General features: G+C 44.6%; 1 protein-coding gene and 1 long non-coding RNA gene across 4 annotated transcripts in view; one reads left to right on the top strand and one right to left on the bottom strand.

The window, feature by feature from the left end:
• Positions 1 to 13,400, top strand: part of LOC106993046 (uncharacterized) — a 38,840-nt gene that overhangs the window by 7,837 nt on the left and 17,603 nt on the right. The gene's annotated exons all lie outside the window — the stretch shown is intronic.
• EIF2AK3 (eukaryotic translation initiation factor 2 alpha kinase 3) overlaps positions 11,343 to 13,400 on the bottom strand; it is an 81,053-nt gene continuing 78,995 nt past the window's right edge. For all 3 annotated transcript variants that reach the window (XR_013402662.1, XM_001094493.5, XM_077959061.1), the window contains exon 17: positions 11,343 to 12,537. Coding sequence is in view for 2 of the 3 variants with exons in the window: in XM_001094493.5 (XP_001094493.4) it covers positions 12,337 to 12,537 (201 nt within the window). In the remaining variant the exon portion in view is untranslated. The remainder of the gene's footprint in view (positions 12,538 to 13,400) is intronic.

The raw sequence follows: 13,400 nt of genomic DNA, 5'->3' as shown, positions 1-13,400 counted from the left end.
CACCTCGGCCTCCCAAAGTGCTGGGATTACAGGCATGAGCCACTGGTGGCTCCTGGCCGGCATTGGATATTTAAAATGCTCCCCAGCCATGGTTGAGAACTCTTGGTTTATGTCACTGGTAATTTGGGTTTCTGTTAAACACTTAAAACTGTATCCTGGTGTGTCCAAGCTCAGGTGGGTCTTGGCTCTTAAAAGCTGTGCCTTGAGAACAGAGTCAAACTGCTCTCACTGGATGGGCCTTCAAATCAAAAGTCAGGGCCGGGCACAGTGGCTCATGACTGTAATCTCACCTTTGGGAGGCCAAGGTGGGAGGACAGCTTGAGCCCAGGAATTCGAGACCAGCCTGGACAACATGGTGAAACCGTGTCTCTACAACAAAATACAAAAATTATCCAGGTGTGGTGGTGCATGCCTGCAGTCCCAGCTACTCGAGGGCTGAGGTGGATTGCTTGAGACCAGGAGGTCACAGCTACAGTAAGTCATGATTGTGCCACTGCACTCCAGCCTGGGCAGCAGAGTGAGACCTCATCTCTACAAAATAACAACAACAACAACAAATTAGCTGGGTGTGATGATGTGTGCCTGTAGTCCCAGCTGCTTGGGAGGTTGAGGTGGGAGGATTACTTGAGACCAGGAGGTTGAGGCTACAGTGAGTCATGATCATGTCACTGCACTCCATCCTGGGCAAAAGAGTGAGACCGTGTCTCAAAAAAACAAATAAAAAAACCCCCAAAGTCAGGTGACAGGCCTCTTCCTAATTATGTCTCGTTCATCACTTCACTGGGATGAGGGCCGATCAGGAGGATATTCACCCAGATTGTGATCCTGGAGGAGAAACTTGATAGGAACGGTTTCCAGGTGGGTAGAGGAAGTAAGCGGGGGAACAGACAGACAAGCTAGGGAGCATGGCAGCTTGAGAAAAGGCCAGGAGTTCATTTGTGACTCCTGAAAAGCAGAACGGGCACATGTGGGTTCTCAAGAATTAAGGATCAACTGGGTCAGTTGGTGGAGGGCCTTGTAGGCCAAGCTCATGAGTTTGACTTTGAAACTGAGGATGTCCAGGGACTTTCAGAGGATGTTAAGCAGGGAAGAAATAGCACGGCCAGATTTATGTTGTAAAATATTCTGTCATGACAGCATGAGTTGGTTTGAGACCGGAGGTGGGCAGACCAGTTCTGAGGTCCTGTGAGAGGTGGTAGGGACCAATGAATGCAACCTGCTTGTGTCTGAAGTTTTGCTAAATGTCTCACATTGTTGGTTTACTTTAAGTTTCCAACAAACCTAGAGTTCTGACTGTCAACATTTGTCTAGCTTCGAAGCTAGTTCCTACTCAGCCTGCATTTGTCCATCCAGAGCTTAGGGATCTGGGGGAATGGTTGTAGGTCCCTTCTAGAATAGTCCCTTCCTCTTAGGAGTTGCTTGGGAGATGTCAGTAGAATGAACCATGGCCCAGGTGCACTTTATCTGAGTGCCCGCCTGTCCCTGAAGCAGTCAGGGTAGGGCCAGTACAGGAGGAGGGTTGAAATAAATCTAAAACCTCACCACAGTCTATCTCAAATATTAATGTTTGTGTGAATTACTTTGGCTTCCTGTTAAAGCATGAATTCTGGTCTAGCAGGTCTGGGGTAGAACCCGAGACACTGCATTTCTGCTGATGCTCGTGGTCCTGTAGCCACTATGAAAGGGGAGGCACGTGGTTCTCAGCTTTGACTGCACTTTGGAATCATCGGGAGGCTTAAAAAAATCCTGAGGCTTGGGCTCCACACCCACAGGTTGTGATTTGCAGGGCTGGAATGCTGCCTGTGTATTGGCTGCTTTTCTTTTTTTTTTTAAGGGCACATTATTATTCTATTGTGCTGTCGAGATCGAGAAGCAATGTCTTAGACTCACCTATGAGTGTTCAAAATATAGGTTCTTAAAACTTTGGATTCTTTAAATCTTGGAAGTAGTGGATGGGTGGTGCACACCTATAGTCCCAGTTACTGGGGAAGCTGAGATAGGAAGATCTCTTGAGGCCAGGAGTTTGAGACCAGCCTGGCCAATGTGGCAAAACCCCGTCTCTATTAAAAATACAAACATTAGCCAGGTGTGGTGGTGCACGCCTGTAGTCCCAGCTACTCAGGCGGCTGAATCAGGAGAATCACTTGAACCCAGGAGGTGGAGGCTGCAGTGAGCTGAGATCGCACTATTGGATTCCAGCCTGGGTGACAAGAGTGAAACTCCATCTCAAAGCAAAAACAGAAACAAACAAACAAAAAACCCCAAAATCAGCTGGGCATTGTGGCACATGCCTGTAATCTCAGCTACTCAGGAGGCTGAGGCAGGAGAATTGCTTAAATGCAGGAGGCAAAGGTTGCAGTGAGCTAAGATTGTGACACCACACTCCAGCCTGAGCATCTCAAAAATAATAATAATAATAATAACAAATAAAGGAAGAAAAACAACTTGAAAGAGGCCTTGCAAGAAATGTGCACTATAGCAAGCACTCTTGGAGAGTCTACTGCAGGTAAACAGCCCTTACACTTGGAAAAGGGGCCTGTGGGTCCTGGTGAAGCCGGAGTGCAGTGATTATGGCGAAGCTGCCTGAGGGTCATGATTACTGGAATTGGATAGAGCTGATTGGACCTCCAGGCTAGTGTTTTCCAGCAACCCTGTAATAGTGGGTCAATCACATTTAAAAAACCCTTAACTCTTTTACTTGCCTTTCCCACTAAGATTAACATTTACCCATGTGATTATTTTTAAAGAATAGATTCCCAAAGTGGAATTTTCAAGACAAATTATCTTTCGAATTTAGACAGATACTGACAAAAAACAATCATAAAGATACATTTCTAACAACAGCCTATGAGAGAATTCTTTCATCACACTTTTACTTACACACACGAATCTTTTAAATGTTTTCCATGTGATAGCAGAAAAATGGGATCCGCTGTTAGTTTCGTTTGTATTTCTTTCTTTACTTTTTTTTTTTTTTTAATGGAGTCTTGCTCTATAGGCCAGGCTGGAGTGCAGTGGCAAATGATCTCGGCTCACTGCAACCTCTTCCTCCTGGGTTCAAGCGATTCTCCTGCCTCAGCCTCCCGAATAGCTGGGACTACAGGTGCACGCCACCACGCCCAGCTAATTTTTGTATTTTTAGTAGAGACAGGGTTTCACCATGTTGGCCAGGATGGTCTCGATCTCTTGACCTCATGATCCCCCTGCCTTGGCCTCCTAAAGTGCTGGGATTACAGGTGTGAGCCACTGCGCCCGGCCTGTATTTCTGATGAGTAGCTAAATTGAGTTCTTTTCTTTTTTTTTTTTAACTACTTAAAATTCACCTATGATTTGCCTGATTATACCCATTGCATGGAAATCCTTTGATTCAGTAAGCCTCAGTTTCCTCCTCCATAAAATGGGGGCCATAATATCTCCCAAGGTTATTGAAGGTATTCTATGAGATACCACGAATATAAACTGCCTAGGATAGGACATGGTATGCAGCAAGTCTTCCAGAAACGCTGGTTTTGAAACTTACCCAGGAGCCACCCTCTGGCTTCCCAGCAGGTCTGCGCCCCGGACGAATCCATTAGCCCCGAGGGCGGAGTGAGTGGTAATTAACCTAGGAGAGCGACGGACTCCTCCCGCCCCTCCTCCTCCTTCACCAGCATCTCCCGCAAGCCACACCTCCATCGCCGGTGGTTCTCATGCCCAGCTCACCCTCCGGCATCTGGCACAAGAGGATCAGTCACCGCACTGGACTGACTCGGTGACACTCAGTCTCCCGCCCTCTATCCCAAGGCCTTGCCGGGGAACGCAGAGAGCCGCTGGCCCGCGGAGCCCCCTCTTTGCCTTGGCGTCTGTTGTCACCACTTGGCCACCCGGGAACTCTTCTTCCTCCTGGGCCAGGTCTTTGTACCGACAGGTCCTGCCGCCGCTCCCAGCTGCGCCCGAGCCAGAGTCCCTGCCCCTGTCCCAGAATACAGACGGCATCCTCCTATCTTTCATCTCCAAACCCTCCGGCCACGCTGCGCCCCGGCTCCCCGCTGATTCCTGTAGACCGGCAGCTAGGGTCAAAGGCCTGGGAGAAAGGAGGCATTCCCAGCCCTCTTCCACCCCCTGGGCAGCCCGAAACCCCTATACAACAAAGGCGTTTCTTGACTACTTGAATAATAACCATACTTTTATATTTGCAAAACACGTTGTCCTCACCGGATCAAATGCCAGCCTCTAAGTCCTTGTCATAGGCATAGTCAATTTAAACATAAAACATAAACATTATAAAGTTTTTATATGCTGCGTGTTTTACTAAAGGTTTTTTTCTGTACCTTTCTCCCCCATCATATAATCGTAAGAAATATAAATCACACATATTTGTATGACCCTTTAACTCTTGGTTGTCTCTTAGTCCTCAGAATAAGCCTACCACAGGACTGTGCCCATTTTAGAATTGAGAGAACTGAAGTTGTGATTTCATTTTGCTTCCGTTTATTGAATTCTATTTACCAGGTTCTACACGAAATTTTTTTTTTGAAACGGAGTCTCTCTGTTGCCCAACCTGGAGTGTAGTGGCATGATCTCAGCTCACTGCAGGCTCTGCCTCCCGGGTTCAGGCCATTCTCCTGCTTCAGCCTCCCGAGTAGCTGGGACTACAGGCACCCGCCACAACGCTCAGCTAATTTTTTGTATTTTTAGTAGAGACGGGATTTCACCGTGTTAGGATGGTCTCGATCTCCTGACCTCGTGATCCGCCGGTCTTGGCCTCCCAAAGGGATTAGAGGTGTGAGCCACCGCGCCCGGCCTCTACACTAAATATTATATATTATATTGCTTAATTTTCAAAATGTACTGTTTGCAGTGAGGAAACAGATTGGAAAGCTGAAGGAAAATTGTAAACAAGGAAGAAGTAATGCAGCCAGTCCTAATTCCAAAGCCCAGCACTGTCTTGTCACCTGTTACTCCTCTAAAATGCTCTCTGAATTGGGGGTTATTCAGAAAAGTGGGGATTGTTATACTAACAAGGGCAATGCAATGATAACTGTATTATTTCAAGCTTCCTGTTAGGCTGTTGTAGTTATTTTAATTATTTTTTGTTTGTTTGTTTGTTTGTTTTTTACATATAAAACAGTAATGAAAATACCTGCTTTGCAGAGATCCTATTAGAGTTAAATGAGACTATGTCAAATAAACTGTAAAGCAGAATACAAATATGAGATCAACTAAGATAATGTAAATGCTGGCCAGGGGCGGTGGCTCACACCTGTAATCCTGGCACTTTGGGAGGCTGAGGCAGGTGGATCACTTGAGGCCAGGAGTTTGAGACCAGCCTGGCCCACATGGTGAAACCCCGTCTCTACTGAAAACACAAAAAATTAGCCAGGCATGGTGGTGCATGCCTGTAATCCCAGCTACTTGGGAGGCTGAGGCAGGAGAATCCTTGAACCCGGGAGGCAGAGGTTGCAGTGAGCTGAGATCACACTATTGCACTCCAGCCCAGCCTGAGTGACAAGACTGAAACACCGTCTCGAAAAAAAAAAAAGTATATATATATATAGTAAATGTTGTTTATTGGTGTCCTTTTTCTTAATTTTAAAATCTAATTTATTAATCACATTGCATTAAAGCATTATCTGCATTGGAAAGAACTCAAACAATGCTGAGATGCATATTGAAGTTAATAATCTTCTCCACCCTCCCCAGCTCTACCCTTGTAAGGTAACTAGTGTAGCATTTGGTGAGAATCCTTCCAAAACTTCCTCTACGCCCGTGAAAAATTCCATTTAAACAGACATAGAAACTCTTTTACTTGGTTGCAGTTGTACTATTCACACTTCTCTGCAACTTGCATTTGTCATTTATCTGCTTAATAAACCATTTAGTAATTCTACTTGTGCTACTGACTTATTGCGTGTCTATAATATGAATATATCTTCACTTATTCATTTGGGCTTTTTTTTGTTTGTTTTGTTTTGAAACGGAGTCTCGCTCTGTGGCCCAGACTGGAGCGCAGTGGCACGATCTTGGCTTGGCCAGCCTGAGCTCTTCTTCTTCCTGGGCCAGGTCTTTGTACCGACAATTCCTGCTACCACCTCCAGGGTTCAAGCGGTTCTCCGGCCTCAGCCTCCCCAGTAGCTGGAACTATAAGCGTGCACCAGTGTGCCTGGCTAATTTTGGCTTTTTTTTTTTTTTTTTTGTAGAGATGAGGTTTCACCATGTTGGCCAGGCTGGACAACCGTTTTCTTGAGTAAGTCATGAAAAGATCCTTTTGGAGAAACAGCACCCTTTCTCCTTCATTACTTCTCAGTATAAAACCCTCTGACTCCCTCGGGGCAAGTTTGTGACCTTTCTGGGTGGCGAAAATTCTCCCAGGCTCTTCCTGGCAGGCAGTAGAGCTCTACGCCCGCAAATTCTATACTGTTTCCTCTCCTCTTCCTACTCACATTCTTGCTGCTAGCAAGAGAGGAGCTGGTCCCCAAGTGGCTGCCATCATTTATGACGGTGTTCTCTGGGTACTCTAAAAGCTAACATTTGAGAAAGCAGCAGGTTCTTCCCAAAGAGCCAGTCACTATAGCAGCCCCTGAAGTCCTTTAAAACTCAACATTACAGAGCATTGATAGAAGGCCCTCCGCTGGTTGTTGGGAGCTAGCACGTGGTCAGCTGCTGGACAAAGAAGGTATGGCTTTCAGCTTCCGCTGCCCTGGCTCAGGCCCTCTAACCTCTTGCTGGATAAAGGCTAACGGCCCCTGTCTGGTTTCATCTCCAACTCTTTCTCCCTCTTGTCAACCCTCTTCCTCAGTCCCCATAGTGATCTTGTGATTTAAAAAAAAAAAAAAAAAAAAAAAAAATTAGAGATAGGGATCTCACTATGGTGCCCAGTCTAGTCTTGAACTCCTGGGCTTAAGCAGTCCTCCTGCCTTGACCTCCCAATGTGTTGGGATTATAGGAGTAAGCCTCTGTGTCCAGCCTATAGTGATCTTAGAATCTCTCATCATGTCCTTCCTCAGTTCAGTAACTTTCTACAGCTTCTGATTTTCTTTTTTTTTTTTTTTTTTTTTTTTGAGACGGAGTCTCGCTATGTCGCCCAGGGTGGAGTGCAGTGGCCGGATCTCAGCTCACTGCAAGCTCCGCCTCCCGGGTTTTTACGCCATTCTCCTGCCTCAGCCTCCCGAGTAGCCGGGACTACAGGCGCCCACCACCTCGCCCGGCTAGTTTTTTTGTATTTTTTAGTAGAGACGGGGTTTCACCGTGTTAGCCAGGATGGTCTCGAACTCCTGACCTCGTGATCCGCCCGTCTCGGCCTCCCAAAGTGCTGGGATTACAGGCTTGAGCCACCGCGCCCGGCCAGCTTCTGATTTTCTAATAATACCTTAACTGTTTACCAACAAAGTCCTGGAATACTCATCCATCATCTTCAAAAAGGGATATCTGTCATTTCTTCTGTCCCCAAACTGCACCCTCCTCTGGATTCTATAAAATCGTCCACACCAGAAACTCAGGAGCCATCTTCTCTTTCATCTGTATTTAGTGAATTCCAGTGTCCTGGCCTTTCCGACTCAAAAATAATTTTTAAGTTGGTCTGCTCCCCACCACCTTTGAGAACTTTCTTTTTTACTCCTGCCCTCCCTCCATTCCTTTGCATGGGGTGTTCTCTCTGTTCCCTCTCCCTTCCCCAACCTTTTCTTAGTCCCCTAGAACACGAAGAAGAATCAGAAAAGAAAGCTACTCAGCTGCTCCAAAGAGGGAGGCACCGAGTAAGGGATTAGGGATTAGGGATACTAAGAGTTGTTAGGAGTAGAGTTGTTGGAAGTAGCCAGGTACATACTGTTCCTGTATTTGTTTTTTGTTTGTTTATTTTGAGACAAAGTCTCACTCTGTAGTCCAGGCTGGAGTGCAGTGGCACAATCATGGCTCACTGTAGCCTCAACCTCCCAGGCTCCGGTGATCCTTCCACTTCAGCCTCCCAGGCAGCTGGGACTCTAAGTATGTGCCACCATGCCTGGCTGTTTTCTATTCTATTTTCTAATTTTTTTTTTTTTTTTTTTTGTAGAGACGGGATTTCGCCATGTTGCCCAGACTGGTCTCAAACTCCTGGGCTTAAGTAATCCTCCCACCTCGGCCTCCCAAAGTGCTGGGATTATAGACGTGAGCCACCGCACCTAGCCTATTTGTTGTTTTAAGTCATTGTCCACATGAGAAATTTAAAAGCAGTTCATGGCATGTGGGACTTTGTATGGTTGAATTTTGCAATATCTGCCATATTTAATGTTGACATGCTTGTTCTCATGATGTGTTGAACGTATGAGGGGAGGGAGGAATACCTTTACAGGTGGAAGAATGTTCTTTATCTCAGTCCTCAACTGTCTACTACAGTCACGTGCCACAGAACAATATTTTAGTCAGTGAGGGAACACATATACAACAGTGGTCCCATAAGATTGTAATACCGGGGCTGGGCGCGGTGGCTCATGCCTCTAATCCCAGCACTTTGGGAGGCTGAGGTGGGTGTATCACCTGAGGTCAGGAGTTCGAGGGCAGCCTGACCAACATGATGAAACCCTGTCTCTACTAAAAATACAAAACTTAGCTGAGCCTGGTGGCAGGCACCTGTAATCCCCGCTATTCCAGAGGCTGAGGCATGAGAATTGCTTGAACGAAGAAGAAGAGATTACAGTGAGCTGAGGTCGCACCACTGCACTCCAGCCTGGGTGACAGAGTGAGACTCCGTCTCAAAAAAAAAAAAAAGTTTTTAATACCGTATTTTTACTGTCCCTTTCTATGTTTAGACACACAAATACTTACCATTTTGTTACCATGGCCTACAGTATTCGGTAGACATCATGCTGTCCAGGTGTGTAGCAATAGCCTGCACCATACAGCCCAGGTGTGCAGTAGGCTGTGCCGTCTGGGTTTGTGTAAGTACACTTTGTGATGTTTGCAGGACGAAATCACCTAATAACGCATTTCTCAGATCTTTAAGCAACGCATGACTGTACTTGGGGAAAACGGTGAAAATGAGCCACCTGGTGACAGCTACTGTAGTTGCAGGGATAGGCTCTCCAGGGGGAAGTCTCGCGAGGCAGTGCCTTGACAATCTAGTTATGGGGGATCATAGATGTCCCCAGCAGTGAGCCAAAGAACATCCAGAGTCCCTGCTTAGCCCTTGACTTCTCCACTATGGCTAGTGGTTAGACTGGGAACTTATTCTATCTCCACTCTCTCAGAGAAAAATGGCACAGAAATAAAATAGCTTTTGTTGTAAATGCATCCAGAGAAAGGTATCAGTAAGAAAACCCGCCACACCATCCTAACATCATAAAGGTCTGCTTTTCTGTCTAATCCTGGGAGGCAAACAGCAGACTAGGTAACTAGTTTTCAAAATTTCTTATGGGCTTCCTATCCCCGGACCAGTTCTCAGGCTAGTCCTACTGCCTCCCTGAAGGGTGAATCAGGAGAGCCCTGTGCTCTTTCCTGGCAGGAGAATCGCTTGAACCCAGGAGGTGGAGGTTGCAGTGAGCCGAGATGGTGCCACTGCACTCCAGCCTGGGCAACAAAGGGAGACTCCGTCTCAAACAAAACAAAACAAAACAAAACACTTCTGGGATTTGATGCTTTCATCTGTTTTTAGCATCAGGATTCTTTTTTGAGACAGGGTCTCACTCTCCCGCCCAGACTGGAGTGCAGTGGTGCAACCACAGCTCACTGCAACCTCTGCCTGTTGGGCTCATGCGATTCTCCCACCTCAGCCCCCGGAGGAGTAGCCAGGACTCCAGGCATGCACCACAACACCTGGCTAACTTTTGTATCTTTTGTACAGATGGGGTCCTGCTATGTTGCCCAGGCTGGTATCAAACTCCCGAGCTCAAGCAATTCACCTGCCTTGACTTCCCAAAATGCTGGGATTACAGGTGTGAGCCACTGCACCCAGCCAGTATCAGGATTTTAAAGCCATCTTTCCTCCTTCACTTTTGCCAAATTTTTATTGTAGTGGGGGTTATATCTAGGTTCCTCAAATTCAATTCTGCAAATATGTAATCAAGTACCAGGCTTTATGCTGGATGTTACTGGACTACAAGAAGGTGTCCCCTTACTTTCTGAGATCTTAGAAACGAACAAGGGGGAGCCAATCTTCATCAGAGTTGCTGGCTCCTCTGCAGCCTGAGAATAAGTGTTATCAAATACAATGTGCTAAAAGCAGAGGCAAGGGCAGGGAATGGGAAGATGCCAGAAAAACAACAGAACTTAAAGAGTGCAGTGGGGTTTGGAGTCAGTAGAAAGGGCTGTGGGTGAAAACACAGGGGTCTCCATTCTAACTACTGTTACGGACTTAAGTGTTGCTAGCCCAGTCTCTTAACTTCCCCAACCCCGTGCCCGCTTTCCTGCTGGTGGTCAGCAAAAGCAGACTCAGCGTAAAAATGAAAGAAAACCTGATTACATCATGTAAGAATTTACAAATCCCTAGACAGCTTGGTGCAAGGGAGTAGACAAAACACTGACTAGGAATCTCAGTACCTAGGTTTTGATCCCGGTTCTGCTCTTGCTGTCTTTGTGGCCTTGGACAAATCACAGCACCTTTCTGGACCTGGGTTTGACCGTAAGTAGAGTGGTAATAGCAGTGTCTGCCATGGCTAGCTCCTAGGGGAGTCCCGGGGGGTCAAAGGATCTTTGGGGGACTGAGTGGGGTATGCTGCCAAAAGCACACCCCTGGCTGGGGTAAAGAAGAAGGAAGAAACGGAACAGCAACTAAGGCAGGCAGACCAAGAGATGAAGACAACGGGGGTGAGCTGGCCAGGAACCAATTAGAGGCTGGGGAAGTCATTAGAGCAGCGCTGCTGCAAGTGAGTCCGGATAGACAGTCAGCCACAAAGATCTGGGAAGTGTTTTTCCAGCTGACAGGTTGCTCATCACCTTGTGTGGCACACATTATTTGTTTGTAAGATGGAGATGCTATGCATTTTGACCTTTCTAGGTTGTGTCTAGCTGGTTCATGCCCCGTCAGCCCAGCATGCCACATGCCTCCATGTGGCACATGTCAGATGCACCTCGGTATCAATACAACTAGCATCACCACAGCCCTTTTCTCTGAGAGCTCTCCCTTTAGGGGAGAGTCCCCTCTATATTCCCAGTCCTGGGCACAGGGTAGGCACTGAGCAAAAATGTCTGTCAATTATGGACCTCGTGAATTTTGAAAGGGCCTGCCAAGTCTTTGGGAAATGATGAAAAAGATACCTGTCTGAAATGGGTTAGGAAGAAGTTTTCTTGAGGATAGGTTTATGACTCTTTCTAGATCTATGATCCCATTTTATAACTCTGAAAATCTACCATTTTGGGACTAACTCCTCAAAATGAGAGTCAACCATACGTAATTTAAAAAAAGTTTTATTAAATCATTTAGACTTGAAAGAAGTCACAATAGTTAACACACTTAAGTGTGTTCTGTACACCACCAACCCAAATGGATTGATTTCAGAATTTTTATAAATAAAACATAAACATATTTACAGTGAAAAATAAAAACATGTTAGCAAGTTAATGATTAAACTGTTACCTATAATCAGTTTTGGGGAAGTACCAACCTACAGTATTACATATAAGACACTTAAGATTTCATTAGGCTTAAAAAGTCCATAGTTGAAGAAGTTAGTTGTAATATATATGATCCATTTCTTACTACAGCTTTTTTGCTCCCAAAACTAGACTTTTCAACCAATTTACATAAAAAGCTTCATTTTCCCTTTATTGGAGGTAAAAGTACAAAAAGCTCTAACCCCACCCTAGAACCATCTAAAGAATAAAAGCTATTGAAGGCTACAAATAGGACTATAAAACTATGGACATACACCGTTCTTCAGTTTGTGCTACTTGTCCTCCAAAATAGTGCAGATTCCTAATTTACCCACCAGGGACAGAAGTGGAGTCAGCTTTTTCTGGAAATCAGTTTCAAAATCATCGTATCTCTAGAAAGCATATTTCTAGAACAATACAGTTACCACATAGGGGGACTTTCCTTCTTCTGTATTATAAAAATATTTCCATTTTAGTTTTCACTATATATATTTTAGGGATTGCTGCTTCCTCCTTAGGCAAACGATGAGGGCTATAAAGCTTGGCCAGCAGCCAGTTTCAAGAGACTAACAAAGAACAAAGATAGCGCTTTCTTTACATATAGCAAAACTCAAGAGTTGGCTCAAATTAGGTTATGCCCCCAAATCCAGCTTAAATTTGATATAAAAAAAGTAGTCCACAAGAAAATTGAGCAAATAACAAACTTTTCAAGTCTGCAATTTTGGACAGGCATGTTCTAAGAAGTAGGCTACTATCTGTGTCACCTATTAGGGTTGCTAGCACAACTTAAGGCTAATTGCTTGGCAAAGGGCTATGGGAGTTGTTGGACTGTCTTGAATGTTTTGTTCCCGATGAACTCAAGGAGCGAGACCTCTGTCTGAGCACTGTTTTTCCTGGAAAGTCCAAGTCCTCAAACACAGCATTTTCAATGATGTTTGTAGCTTCAGGTCGTTCCATGGGGGATGGAGAGAGCATGTCTTGAACCATCATATACTGAAATATAAAAATTGTTTTGTGATAAAATGGCCAGGTTTGATCACTGTACAGTTTTTAAAATCAGTGTTGGCAAAATTTTTCTGCATATATTTTAAGTTTTTGAGCCATATTCGAGTTTTCAAGTCTCTGATAACAACTACTCAGCTCTGCTATCGATGAACAAAAGCAGCCAGAGACAAGTCGTAAATTAATGGACATGGCTGTGTTCCAATAAAACTTTATTATAAAAATAGGTGGTAGGCTGGATTTGGCCTGTGGGCACTAGTTTGCCAACCCTCATTCCAAAAAAGCATGGACAATTTTTGGGTAATTTGATTTTCTAACATATTATAAAGGATTATTTAATCACATCCTTGAAACACAGATATAATCTGAGTTTTAAAAATCTTACAATTGCATGTAAATCTACAATTATCTCAATAAAAATTTTAATTAGAAAAAATTACAGCAGAGATCAGCAACCAACACCTTTTCTTGGTTTCTAAAAATCTCTTTGAATATAACATGTACTCTTACGAGCCACCCTGGGAATAGATCCATCAAGTTTGCAACATACATGATGACAATTTTTAGTAAAACATATGTAAGTATATATAGGTATTAATATATTAGTTACAAAGTCCATTTTTTAATGCAACCCTTCATTATACTTATAATACTGAAAGATAAATTTTGACTTTTTCCAATTTGAAAATGAACACATACTAACTCCAACTTAATTATTTAAGGAAATGCAAGATTTATCAATATATAAATTTTACTGGTGCTACAGTGTGGAACACTGGACATTAGGCCGAAGGAGCCAGGCTCCAGTTCCAGTGTTTAAAATTTTTTGTGCTCTTGGGAGCAGGTCTCTTTCC

Source organism: Macaca mulatta, chromosome 13 (assembly GCF_049350105.2).
Source record: "Macaca mulatta isolate MMU2019108-1 chromosome 13, T2T-MMU8v2.0, whole genome shotgun sequence".
In the NCBI taxonomy this organism is placed as follows: domain Eukaryota; kingdom Metazoa; phylum Chordata; class Mammalia; order Primates; family Cercopithecidae; genus Macaca; species Macaca mulatta.
Note: the sequence above shows the minus strand (reverse complement) of the source record. Positions and strands in the feature narration are given on the sequence as shown.